Consider the following 13,073-nt stretch of genomic DNA (forward strand, 5'->3'; position numbering starts at 1 on the left):
GGAGGGATTGCAACTGCTTTGGAGGACAGGGTCATAATTCAAAATGATCTGGACAAATTGGAGAAATGGTCTGAGGTAAACAGGATGAAGTTTAACAAAGACAAATGCAAAGTTCTCCACTTAAGAAGGAAAAATCAGTTTCACACATACAGAATGGGAAGAGACTGTCTAGGAAGGAGTACAACAGAAAGGGATCTAGGGGTTATAGTGGACCACAAGCTAAATATGAGTCAACAGTGTGATGATGTTGCAAAAAAAGCAAACGTGATTCTGGAATGTATTAACAGGTGTGTTGTGAGCAAGACCTGAGAAGTCATTCTTCTGCTCTACTCTGCTCTGGTTAGGCCTCAGCTGGAGTATTGTGTCCAGTTCTGGGCACCGCATTTCAAGAAAGATGTGGAGAAATTGGAGAGAGTCCAGAGAAGAGCAACAAGAATGATTAAAGGTCTTGAGAACATGACCTATGAAGGAAGGCTGAAAGAACTGGGTTTGTTTAGTTTGGAAAAGAGAAGACTGAGAGGGGACATGATAGCAGTTTTCAGGTATCTAAAAGGGTGTCATAAGGAGGAGGGAGAAAACTTGTTCACCTTAGCCTCTAAGGATAGAACAAGAAGCAATGGGCTTAAACTGCAGCAAGGGAGGTTTAGGTTGGACATTAGGAAAAAGTTCCTAACTGTCAGGGTAGTTAAACTCTGGAATAAATTGCCTAGGGAGGTTGTGGAATCTCCATCTCTGGAGATATTTAAGAGTAGGTTAGATAAATGTCTATCAGGGATGGTCTAGACTGTATTTGGTCCTACCATGCGGGCAGGGGACTGGACTCGATGACCTCTCGAGATCACTTCCAGTCCTAGAATCTATGAATCTATGATTTTGTCAAACTGATGGAATTTTACTTTTTCTTGTTGATTTTTTCTGTTCTGACAAACCTTTAAAATAATATCTTCTTTCAAATCTGCTGCTTTCTTTTGAAAGTAACCTGACGTATTCACACGTGCTTTCACAAGTACATTCCTGTAATTCAACTTTCCTCTGTCCCTCTTAAGACTTTCTCATTGGCACTATCAAATAAGTCACTGTAGTGTCATTGAATATTCATACTTTTCTATGTGAACATACAGTCTGTTTCCCCTATTTTCTCTTTCTAGCTACCAATTTTCATGTTGTTTAAGTGTTGTGCATAGTACCTTCTAATCTGGTCCCTGTTAGAATGGTGGTGTTTTTTGTTTTTATTTGTTGCTGAATTCATTTAGGATACTTTCCTTGTGACACCTCTTTCTTTTCTGTCTAGCAGATGGCATCTCTACTGACTTCCACTAGCACCTGTCTGAACTGACTATATTAGGAAAACACAAAGTATCTGTAATAATGTCATCCATAAAGTGATGAAATAAATATACTCCATGAATCTTGAAAGAATTAAGGTGATTATAGCTGATCCTGTAGCTTTTTGGATTACTGCATATGCTATTATGATGAATTTTAACATTACACTAATCAGACTGTGTAATTGTTGTGTGTACTGTTAATTTATATGTAAACTGAATAATTTTTGCTACCCTTACCATCAATATGCACAATTTTGCTCCTAATGCATCTGTTCATAGACACTGTTAATGACATGTCACGGTTACAAAAATATTAACCTCAAAAAGCTAGTTTTGATTTACATTTAAATTGCAGCTGTACCTTTAAATAGCTACATGTAGCATTTTGGTTTATAGCATATTCAATACTTTGTTTCTATAACTTTGTGTCCGTATATAATATTTTATATGTTCAAAGCAGTGTTGTAGTGGTAAAAAAAGAAGTGGGTAAACTAACCTAAACTAAACTCCACATTCCCCAAATGAGAAGTGGATAAATTCCATTTGCCTGTGTTTATCCACAATGCTACTGGTTCAGAGTGCATTGTATTCTTTGCATAAGGACCTCTGTCGATAAACAGCCTCCCTCCTCCTCCGAAACAGAATGGCATACAAAAGCTGTTAGAAACAAATTCTATATATTTAATCCTTCCATACAGCACTATCATAAGTTTATGATATATAGACCTATAGATTCTATTGTCCATCTGAGATTATCCCATGTCAGTGATAATTACTACAGGAGAACCACATTATTCTATCATATAATAAGTGCATGTGATGGCAGCATCACCTAATATCCCATATTCCTGCAATTTTTGGTAAGAGATTAAAAAAAAAGGTAACAGTTTACAATTAAATTACATATTTTGAATTTTGAAAATCTAAAATGATTACCGGGTAGAACTATTCTATTCAGTGATTGTGAGACCACTATTTTCAACACATGCTATTTCTTATTATGGAACCTATATTTATTCTAATTATTGACTAATCTTACCATTTCTTCTTCTGGCTAAAATCATGCTAACCAAAAAAAAAAAGTGTGTGTCATTAGAGAAAACCATGATTTATAATGATAAAAATAAAAAATGATGCTTTGATAAATGTAGAATCATCAAATTTTATGTATGTGTTCCAATTCTCTCTTCAAGATCCTCAATAGTTTGTCATTCTCCTAAATAACAGAGGTTATATGCCTGTTTGTATACTGAAAATACATTTAATACCCATATTTATATAGCTCTTCAAATAACTACACACATGTGGTCATTTCAATGACCAGGGAAGGAACCTGGGAAGTACTTCACTGAAGATGCTGGATAAGGCCTAGGAGGAGAGATTCCAAAGCAAAAAAATGGCTGAGGGAAAAGTGAAGTAAGGTGGGTCTTTCTTTGAGTGGACAGTTACTTCATAGTTTAGGTCCCTAGGCTGGAGGCTGGACTAGAGGGTGAGACTGGACTCCCACTTGCTTGCTACCTCATGGAAGTGGAAATCCCTGCAATGAAGAGAAAAGATGCTGTAGTTCAGAAGGGGGAGAAGGCAGACAGGCCCTCAGGGGAGGACAGTGATCCAGTAAAAAGACTTGGAGATTTGATGGTTTGTTTTTAATTTCCTTTGAACTTCTACTTGGGGCTCATGCTGCCCTGGAGGAACTCAATCGTCCAACCAAACTACCCCACCACCAGAGGGAGACTTTGGCCCAGTGTGGGGAAACTGTCAGAGCTGTGCATCTTGACAGAGAGAGGTCAGCCGCCTTTCTACAATACCCAAATTAGATGTTAATTAACATGAAGCCAAAGACATGCAGGTACAGTTATATGAATGATTTGGCTATCTAAATGCCCTTGTGGTTATTTGAATAATTGTAAATTAAAATATAGGAATTCAGTTATGGAAATGATCAGCTATCCAAGAAAATACTCCTGAATATATTGGAATTAAAACTGAAGTAATTCAAAGTTTTGCATAGATTTCCATGGAGCCAGGATTTCACATTTGCTATTTATCTCAATGTATAAAAGTTACTTGGCACCTGATCCTGGAATTAGCTCCATTGCCCCATTGGCCTTTAAGCCTTATTAGGTCCCTGCTCCTATTGAAATCAATGGCAAAACTCCCATTGGTTTCATGGTACAGAGTCTGGCTCCATTATGGTAAATAATTGGTAGACAGTGACATTATGCATGTATAGTATATGATTTTCAAATGAATATACCATTGTTTCTAATACCAGCGTATTAAAATGCTAAACCAATGTGAAAACCTCAAGTTTTGCTTTGATTTTAAAAATGTCAAAAATAGCCTTATTTTGCATTTAAAAAAACAACACACAACAAAACCTAACTCAAAAACTGAATGTTTACAGGATATTTCTCTGAAACAGGACCAAATAAGGGCAAGAGTATCACATTTCTGAAAAGTGTGAAACTCCTTTCAATTGAAAGTAAATTTTCCATGAGTACATGCAAAACTTTGATTTTTTTTTCATGTTTTTATATGAAACAGGGCAGGCCATTTCATGGAAGTTTTGAGAAAGGAAAAAATATCAAGAACTAAATGAGACACACACAGAGCGAGAGAGAGATGCTTTTGTCACTTTTGTACAACTATTTTTGAACGAATGTATTACACAAGTTGAAGGTACCACACTTCACGTGTTCTCATTTTGTTTTCAAACATAACTTCCTTTAACAAAATACAGTGCTGGGATGGGCAGGACTAGACTTTAAAAACTGCAGCTGTGCCACTGCAGTGCTTTAGTGCAGATGCTGCTATGCCAACAGGAGAACTTCTCCTATCACCATAGTTAATCCACCTCTACAAGAGGCAGTAGCTATGTTGAGAGGAGAAGCCCTCCTGTTGACACAGTGCTGTCTCTATCAGGGTTAGGTCGGTATAACTGTCGCTCGATGGTGTGGATTTTTCACACCCCTGAGCAACCTAGTTATATGGATGCAAGTTTATAGTGTAGACCTGGCCTAAGAAACTGCTCTTGGAAAGTTATTAGCAATTCAGACTTCAAGATGGCCCTAAATATCCTCCCTCCTCAGCTCTGGGGAAAGTTTGGATTTGCATCTCGAACCAATTTCTGTTAACTGGACACCTCACTACCAAAAAGAGGTTTAGAGCTGAAGAGCCGTCTCCCATCCCTGCACATTGAGGGTGCAATACATACACCTGGTCCTTCCATGGGTGCACGATGGGGAGGGGAGGAAGGGCATAAAGAACCTCTTCCTCCTCTCCCTGCCACCCTCACTTGCAGGGGAGCCCTCCTCTAGGCACTGGCACCCAGGTTCAGAATGTGGCCTATATGCTTTCAGAGGAATCCAGATACAGCGAAGTCTCAGTGAATGAGGGCCTGGGCTAGGGTGCCCAGATAACAAATATGAAAAATCAGGTTTCAGAGTAGCAGCCGTGTTGCCACAAGTACTCCTGTTCTTCTTTTTATGAAAAATCAGGATTGCCGGGGGGGAGGGAGAGGAGGGGTAATAGGCACTTATATAAGAAAAAGCCCCAAATATTGGAACTGTCCCCATAGAATCGGGACATCTGGTCACCCTAGCCTGGGCACCTGCCCCATCTTCCTCTCGCCACACAGTCTGCAGCCAGCTAGCTCCAAGCTGTGCAGCAGCTGAGCGCTCTCCTCCAGCTCCCCCCACCCCTCCAGGAACAGGTCCTACAGCTCCCCCGCAACCCAACCTTGCAACCCAAAAACCAGGTAAAGGGCTCTGCCAAAACGACCAATCAGGTGCTTCGATCCAAGCAGCCAGCCAATGGGAACTCCCTTGGAACCGCACCAATGGTGGGCTGCCTATTCAGGCAGAGCCGCGTGAGCTCTACCCCGCGGGGACGGAAGTGGGTGCGGGGCCCGGCTGCTGTGCAGTGAGCGCGCGGCAGTGCCTGCTCCTCGTCTCCCAGCATGGCCGGGCTGAGCAGCGGCAGCGGCAGCGGCGGCGGCTCCAGCCTGGGGCGGTGCAGCCACGTCGTGGTGCGGGCGCCGCCCGAGTCGCTGCCCCAGCACGCGCTGCGGATAGAGAAGAGCAAGGAGGTGGACTTCGCCCGGGCCGAGCGGGAGTACCAGCTCTACGTTGGGGTGCTCAAGAACAAGCTGGGGCTGCAGGTGCTGGAGCTGCCGGCCGACGAGAGCCTGCCCGACTGTATCTTCGTGGAGGACGTGGCCGTGGTGTGCGAGGAAACCGCCCTGATCACCCGGCCGGGGGCCCCCAGCAGGAGAAAAGAGGTACCAGCTGCAGGGGGAGTGAGGGGGGGGAGGCTCGCTGAGCACGGGCGGGGCTCCAGCCCTTGAGCCCCACCTGGGGAGAGCTTCTCCCCCTCAACCCCCAGTCTCCGCGTGGTCTCCTCTAAGATCTCTGTAACTTCCCGGGCGGGGGCAGAGCCCATGGTCCCCAGAATCCCAGGCTGGGTCATTTTCTGGTCGGATTTCCTCTGTGACGTTTTATTTTAACTTAATGCAGAACAGAGCCGGTGCAAATGCACGGAATTAAACCGAAGATCTCTGTGGGAAATGTTTGCAAGGAATATCTGTTCCGGGAAGGCAGCAGTGTATACAGAGTGCGGTGCTGTAAGGCGTGGCAGGTTGGTGGCATGATGGGAGAGGAGAGTCAGAAGATGCTCAATGCACTTGCAGTCTCTCTTTCCCACAATGAACTCCAACCTGAGTGCTTATGAAGAAGCTTTCCCATTCTTAGCACAAAAGCCAAGCTTGGGAAGAACACGTCTGACTTAGTTCTCAGTTGTGCAGTGAATCACCTACAATTTGTATCAGAAAGAAAATGAATCCAGATGTATGTTCTTCTTGTCTTGGCAGTGCTGTAATGTTGACTGCAAATTGACTAGTCTGAAAAACGGATCTAGTCCTGTTTCTTTCGCAACTAGTTGTGCTTAACAAACATGTCAGGATGTCTATCATTTTGTTGCACGAAATAGATCACTCTGATGTGTTTTAAGACCTCCTGAAGCCCTTTATAGTAAATCACAGCAGTTCTTTGTAAGTTTAAACACAATCCAGGGAGGTGATACAAAAATGTTACAAAAAACAATTAACAACTCTAGATATATGTGGAACACTGCACAAGACTCAATGTGAATCTAATACATATGTAGATGTAGTATAAATCTAAATTCACTCTTACGTTAGAGAAACGGGATGGAAACATTGAATTTATTCCGTTTCACTAACATTTCTATTGAATGTGTATTACTCCTTTAAAACACTGAAAGATGGTGTGTGCAGTTCTGTGGGTTTTTTACGTATGAACAAACAAAAATGCACACCTACATAATTTAGTGTGACGTATGTCCCTGTAACAGATTATAATATATTGATATATTATTAAAGTGTTCATCTTATTAATTCAGCAGGTTGTATAAGCACTGTATTGCAGTTTTGAGTGCAGAAATTTAATATCTTTCCTGGGTGTAGCCCTTGTGATGGTGGTCAGGGCATGTGTATGCTAGCGTTAAGCACACTTTTAAAATGTGCAGTCAGTTTAGTTTCTCAAATACACTTAAATATAAATTGACTAAAAAGCCATTGTCACAGTCAGAGAATATTTGAACTTACTGTGCAACACTTTTTTAAATAGTGTGATCTCTAGGGATTCTAGGTGTCTTGGATGCTTGGGATTCAATAATTTAAGTGGGCTTCAGTGTTTTCTTCTTCATTAAGCTGTAATACCACCCTCCGACATCTTCATATGTGTTTATGACCGTTCTAAGTCACATCTTCACTTGGAGTCCTTCAACAGTGTATTAATGAAATAGTATTTCCCCCCTTTTCATATAAGAGGATATCTAATAACACTCCTCCCAGTTTCAGGTTACTGATGTACCCTATACCCAGGGCAGAAGTGGCTCATGTCAGGAAGCACCTTTGCATTCAGTTCAGACAAGCAGGGAGAAGATCAGCCAACCAGAAAACGAAATAAAAGCAGTCAGCAAAGGATGATTTGGGAAAAGTCTGAAGCAGATTAGCAGCTAAGAGAAATCAGGGAGTTAGATAATACAATAACAACCAAGATCTGTCATGGAAGAATAATTCTCTGTTACAAATAATTAGTACTTTATTTTAGTAGAAGTGTTTTAAACAGCACGCTGTATAAATCTGCACAACATTTTTTTTGCTTGCTCTTTCCATTCCTCAGTAAAGATTTCATAGAATGTAGGGAAATGGTTGCAAGTTGTTAAGAATTTATTATTTTTGCATCATATTTACTAGTGTGTTATGAATAGTTATCAATAAATTACTACAATGTAAACTTGGACTCGTTGTTTCTCTTTTCAGTTTTAATTTGCAGTATTTATTAACCTGCACAGTACAATAATTCAGAATGGGTCTTCAGTTTTTGGTGCAAATTAGTAATAGTTCTGATATATTCAGAATAAAATGCTTTTTATAAAGTGTTAAGTGTATCTTAATCTCTCACATTTCAGGACATTCAGAACAAAGATGCCTATGGTCCCCTTTACCCAGCCTTTTGTGTGCATATGAGTTATTTGTGTCAATACAATATAATTTTAACATGAATGCCTTAAACCCAATTGTGCAGTCATGGTGCACCCATGATTTCTGTATGGTAGAAACCAGTGGAAAATCTTGGGCACAGGAATGGAGACTCTGGCATTTAACAAATAGGTGCAAGTGACTCAGTTACTGAGTTACTGCTACAGGAACCTTTGCTCTGAAATTCCAGTCTTTATGTTTGACACTTCAAACCTGTTCATCAAACCAGTTCCCTCTCTGCATTCAAATGCATCGTTAACTAATTTCTGTCACCTTGCCTCTAATAAGTGAGATGGGGTTAGGGAATAAAATGTACCTCCTTCCCCCCCCTCCCCCACCAAGTTGGGAACATGTCTTACTGTGTATTCACATCATCTTTATTGTAACACTTCTCTTCCTCATTCCAATTCCCCTCCCTTTTTGTCCCTCACTGCTCTTTCACAATACCAATTCACAGATGAGCTGTTGGGTAGGGCTGGGTCTTTACTTGTTTCTTTGAAGCTGCTAGCATACTTTTGGGCCCTCAGGAAATTTTATTAGAGAATATTTGAAAAATAAACAATAGAGAAAATTTGAGGCATCAGTTATTGGTCATTGGGGGTAACATACAGAGTATAGGGGGGATGTTAGTGTTTTGGGGGTTGGGCAGCACACATAATATATACAGACTGCAATGTCCCCAATGGGGGGGGGGGGGGTAACCGGTGGGCGGGATCAGGAAACAGCCGATAAGCGGTGAGGGTCTATCACCCATACAGAAAGTAGAGACAGTCATGGGTAGAAGTAAGTGGGCTGGGTAATGGGGATGGGGTGACCCTCACGTGGTGGGATTCTCTCATTCAGGAACATGCACATGCATGTATTTGGAGGAGTGTAACCAGATATGTGCTTAAAAAGGTAATGACATCAAAGTAGTATGTGGGTGCAGTATGTTACTTTCAAATGCAGCTGTTTCTAAACCAGACTTCAAGAGAACTTTCACGGAACCTATACCATGACCCGCTGGCATGATTATTTATGCCCGTGTAGAGTCCTGGTGACTTCAGTGGCGCTATGTCATGGGCTCTCAACCTTTCCAAACTACTGTACCCATTTCAGGAGTCTGATTTGTCTTACATACCCCCAGGTTTCACCTCACTTAAAAACAACTTGCTTACAAAATCAGACACAAAAATACAGAAGTGTCACAGCACACTATTACTGACGAAGTGCTTGCTTTCTCATTTTTACCATATCGTTGTAAAATAAATCAATTGGAATATAAATATTGTACTTACATTTGTGTATAGTATATAGAGCAGTATCAACAAGTCATTGTATGAAATTTTAGTTTGTACTGATTTCACTAGTGCTTTTTATGTAGCCTGTTGTAAAATTAGGCAAATATCTAGATGAGTTGATGTACCCCTGGAAGCCCTCTGCGTACCCCGAGAGTTGTGCATACCCTGAGTTGAAAACCACTCCTCTATGTGAACGTAAGGGGCCATGCTAAGCTTAGAATAGAGGTGTCATCTCTCCCTAAGGTATAGAATTGCCAACACTATGTTATGAGTTGTAATAAATGGACAGATGGTCTGGATCCAGGTCTGTGCTCAGAAGGAGTCCAGAAGCTTGTAATGTAAAGATTCAGCAAGGGGGCCAATGCAAAATGTGGCAGCAGCTTGTGGGAGACAGGCAGGAGGTAGAAGGCTCCTGCTACACAACTGATTGCTACTGATGGCACTGGCAGGAGGTGGGGCTCACTCAGCTCAAGAGAAGGCTGTAGTAGGCAGATCTGGGGCAAGAAATGAGCATGTCTGGCCCACCCTTGGGTCCCATCTTGTGCTGATTCAGAGGGATCTGAGAGGGATAGGATATAGCAGTATAACTAAATGGGGGTATTTATGGATTTTTTTTTCCCTACAGTTGATGTGGTCCATAGAGCAAGGACTAAGGAGCAGGCATGGAATCAGCTGTAAAATGAGAAGAGGGGAGTTTGGGGTTTTTTTGTTTGTTTGTTTTTCTTGTAAGAAAGTTTGTTTTCCAGACACTCATTGGGCTGGGACTTTAAAGGCGGGTGGATGAACTGGACAGCCTGAGGCTGAGGAGGCAGTGAAAGAGGCTAATGTGGAGGGGATCTGGGAAAGAAAACAGGGTGGTCTATATTGGGAGGAAATGTTTATGTGGGGAGCTGGAGCAAAATTTTGGCAGATCTGGGCCCTTGATACCTTTTTTCTGCTCCTGGTAATAAAAAGCAGTGAACAGGGTGAAATTAATTATATGTTGGCTATTACAAATGCCAGCCAGGTGATAAAATGTTTAACTTTCCCATTAACCAAAAACCACAAGATGGCGTAACCCCAATTGGGACAAGCATGTACAAAAATTAAAAAGGACTATTCTGGAGGGGCTGTGTATGGTAACAAATTATCCTTGAGTTAGCTAAATTGTCTGCTTCATAGTAATATAAAACCCAGCTGTATTTATGTAATGTTTCCTTGTTGAATCCATGCTCAATCACAGCACCATTAAATTTCACTGTATTTGGAAAGGTACAGTCAAACTCGTCAGTATTTGTATATGTGCAATACATACTTGTTCAAGCTGATTTTGAAAGCTCTAAATTAAACAATGAAACACTAAATAGAAAGGAGTCCATATCCGATCCCATTCATAACGTAACCACATTTACAGAGACATTTTCTCTAATGGAGTATTGTATGTAGGAGAGACACAGGAAGGGATGAAGCTCAGGTATATTTATACTGAAAGCATTATTATTTATCATGTCTACTGTGTCTAAAATCAGTTTTGACTATTCTAATGCAGGTTGACACAGTTAATTCCTAAGAAACCATATCTCAAATAAATCATGAATATGTTAAGATCTACTTTGCAACACTTCAGCAGGTACAGATTGACTTACGTTCATCAAGTGAATGGTCCATAGGTGCTTATAAATAAAAAAACAAGAAAAGGAAAACCCCATATTCTACACTTATTTGCTCTAATGACTGGAACATCCACTGTGAATTACTTAATTTTGTGTATTTGAAAAATAAGTGAACAAATGTAAAAACAATCCAGGGTATTGCATCATAAACTATATATTGTTTGTCTTCCTGGTGTAGTTCTTAATTACTTACGACAGTACTTCATACTGGGAATGAGACCTCACAGCAGCACTCTTTTATGAAATCTGTGTTGAAGAGTGAGGTGAGACCACCGTTTCTCTGTTTATGGTCACCATTTCTTAGGGTGTGTCTATACTATCCGCCAGATCGGCGGCCAGTGTTCGATTCAGCGGGGTCAATTTATCGCGTCTAGTCTAGACATGATAAATCAACCCCAGAGTGCTCTCCCATTGACTCCTGTACTTCGCCGCTGCAAGAGGCGCAGGCAGAGTCGACGGGGGAGTGGCAGCAGTCTGACACAGTCTGCAGTGAAAACACCACGGTGAGTAGATCTAAGTAAGTTGACTTCAGCTACGTTATTCACGTAGCTGAAGTTGCGTAACTTAGATCATTTTTTCCCCCCCTACTACCCCCAGGGTAGACCAGGCCTTATTTATTTCAATCTTTTTCTGGTACTTCACAATGTCAGAATCACAGGGCTAGCTGCACCTCTATCTGTCTCTTCCTGATCTCTCTGAGTGCATTCCTTCAGGGGTCAGGCTGCCTCTACCTTTCTTTGGGTGGAATTTAGCAATTCTCCCACTGTTAGACTATGCCCTGGGATGCAGTACCATGTGTATAGTCTCTGGGCTTGCTCATCGGATCCAACTAGGTTTGGCACCTGCGGTTCTTTCCTTTGGCAGTGTGTGACCAGTGGTGTTCGTATTGACCACACAGCCTTCTTAAAAGCAAAGTATTATTTATTTTACCAATAGGAACAATGCGTTTAGAGAAAAAGGGTTTTAAAACAACAGTAAATCTGCATGCATGTCTAGCTTACCTAAAGACCTTCCATTCTGTAATGGTGGCCTGAGCAGGACTAGCTTCTCCAGATACCCCAGCAGTTGTGTGTTAGTCTGGTTTTTCCAACAACCCCCCCACAGCCTCCCCCCCCCCCCCCCCCCCCAGAGAGAAGCGAGCTTTTAATGCAGCCAGAGTTGCTTTGTTCTTGTCAGCTCACGTGCTTTGGCCTTTCTGGACAAAGCCAGTCTGGTAGGCTTAACAGGAGGTTGAGCCACACTCCTCAAAGCCAGTGGCTCTGCCCTGTGCCCTGTAACATCACCCTTAAGTGTTCACAGAAGGCGGAAGGATGGCTTATCTCGAGTTACCCTTCATCCCTTCCTGCTTGTTTTTCCTTGCTATTAAAATAAACCAACATGTTTATTATATGAATATCCCTATAAACAGGTCAATATACAATAGTAATGAATTATTACAGAGCAGCTTCATGTCTATCATAGCTAGGTTCAGCATGTTGTTTAAAACAATATTTAAAGCAGTATAATTTTAAAATTGCAGTATAATCCATTCACTTTTATTAGCCTCTCCATAATAGGAAAACTAGCCCTCCATACCCCAACCTCTACTTTAACTGAAAAGTCTTTCTTGTCCCCATAAAAAGACCGATTAGAGCATAGGCATATTTATTTGGAAACTTTGTTTACTGATCAGTCTCATACATAAGATATGGGATAAAATTTTCAAGACTGCTTAAGTGATTTAGGGCTTGTATTCATTGCAAAGTTAACTTGAGTGCTGCCTGTAACTCAAACTCTATACACACATCTTGTCCCTTGAGCTTTCCTTAGCATTGAATGGAGCAATCCTTTCTGTTAGCATTGCATGTTGGGGTGGAGTCTGTTTTCAATGGCCATAAGGCAACTCATTGGGGTGAAAGCCAAACCTTCCCCTGGCCTTCAGGAAAAAGGTGAAGGTCTTTGCAGGGTGTGTGTGTGTGTGTGTATGTGTATGTATATATATATATATATATATATATATATATATATATATATATATATATAATATAAGAGAAATTTTTCAAGGTAATACTTTTATTTTTAGAGGTTTTGAAAATTTGATTCAGTTATAACAACAGCAAAAAGAGAGTCCCGGGGAGTATGGCAAAAAGATGGATATTGCCATTACTGCAACTTCTAAGTTCAGAGGAGTGAAAGACAGGGCAGACTTGCTCCCAAAGGAAGGTGGGATGGCAGGCAGTGAAAGAGCAGAGTGAACACATGGTGGAGT

At 41.3% G+C, this 13,073-nt stretch overlaps 1 protein-coding gene across 3 annotated transcripts in view; it reads left to right on the forward strand.

The window, feature by feature from the left end:
• Positions 1-13,073, forward strand: part of DDAH1 (dimethylarginine dimethylaminohydrolase 1) — a 143,931-nt gene that overhangs the window by 49,453 nt on the left and 81,405 nt on the right. The window contains exon 1 of one of the 3 annotated variants that reach the window (XM_034778842.1): positions 5,165-5,610. The exons of 1 other annotated variant lie outside the window; for it this stretch is intronic. In XM_034778842.1, coding sequence (XP_034634733.1) covers positions 5,290-5,610 — 321 coding nt within the window. In that variant the 5' untranslated portion in view covers positions 5,165-5,289. Of the gene's footprint in view, positions 1-5,164; positions 5,611-13,073 lie in introns of those variants that run through there. One more of the 3 variants, XM_034778844.1, reaches the window with a different exon arrangement.

Source organism: Trachemys scripta, chromosome 8, assembly GCF_013100865.1.
Source record: "Trachemys scripta elegans isolate TJP31775 chromosome 8, CAS_Tse_1.0, whole genome shotgun sequence".
NCBI classification, from domain to species: Eukaryota; Metazoa; Chordata; order Testudines; family Emydidae; genus Trachemys; species Trachemys scripta.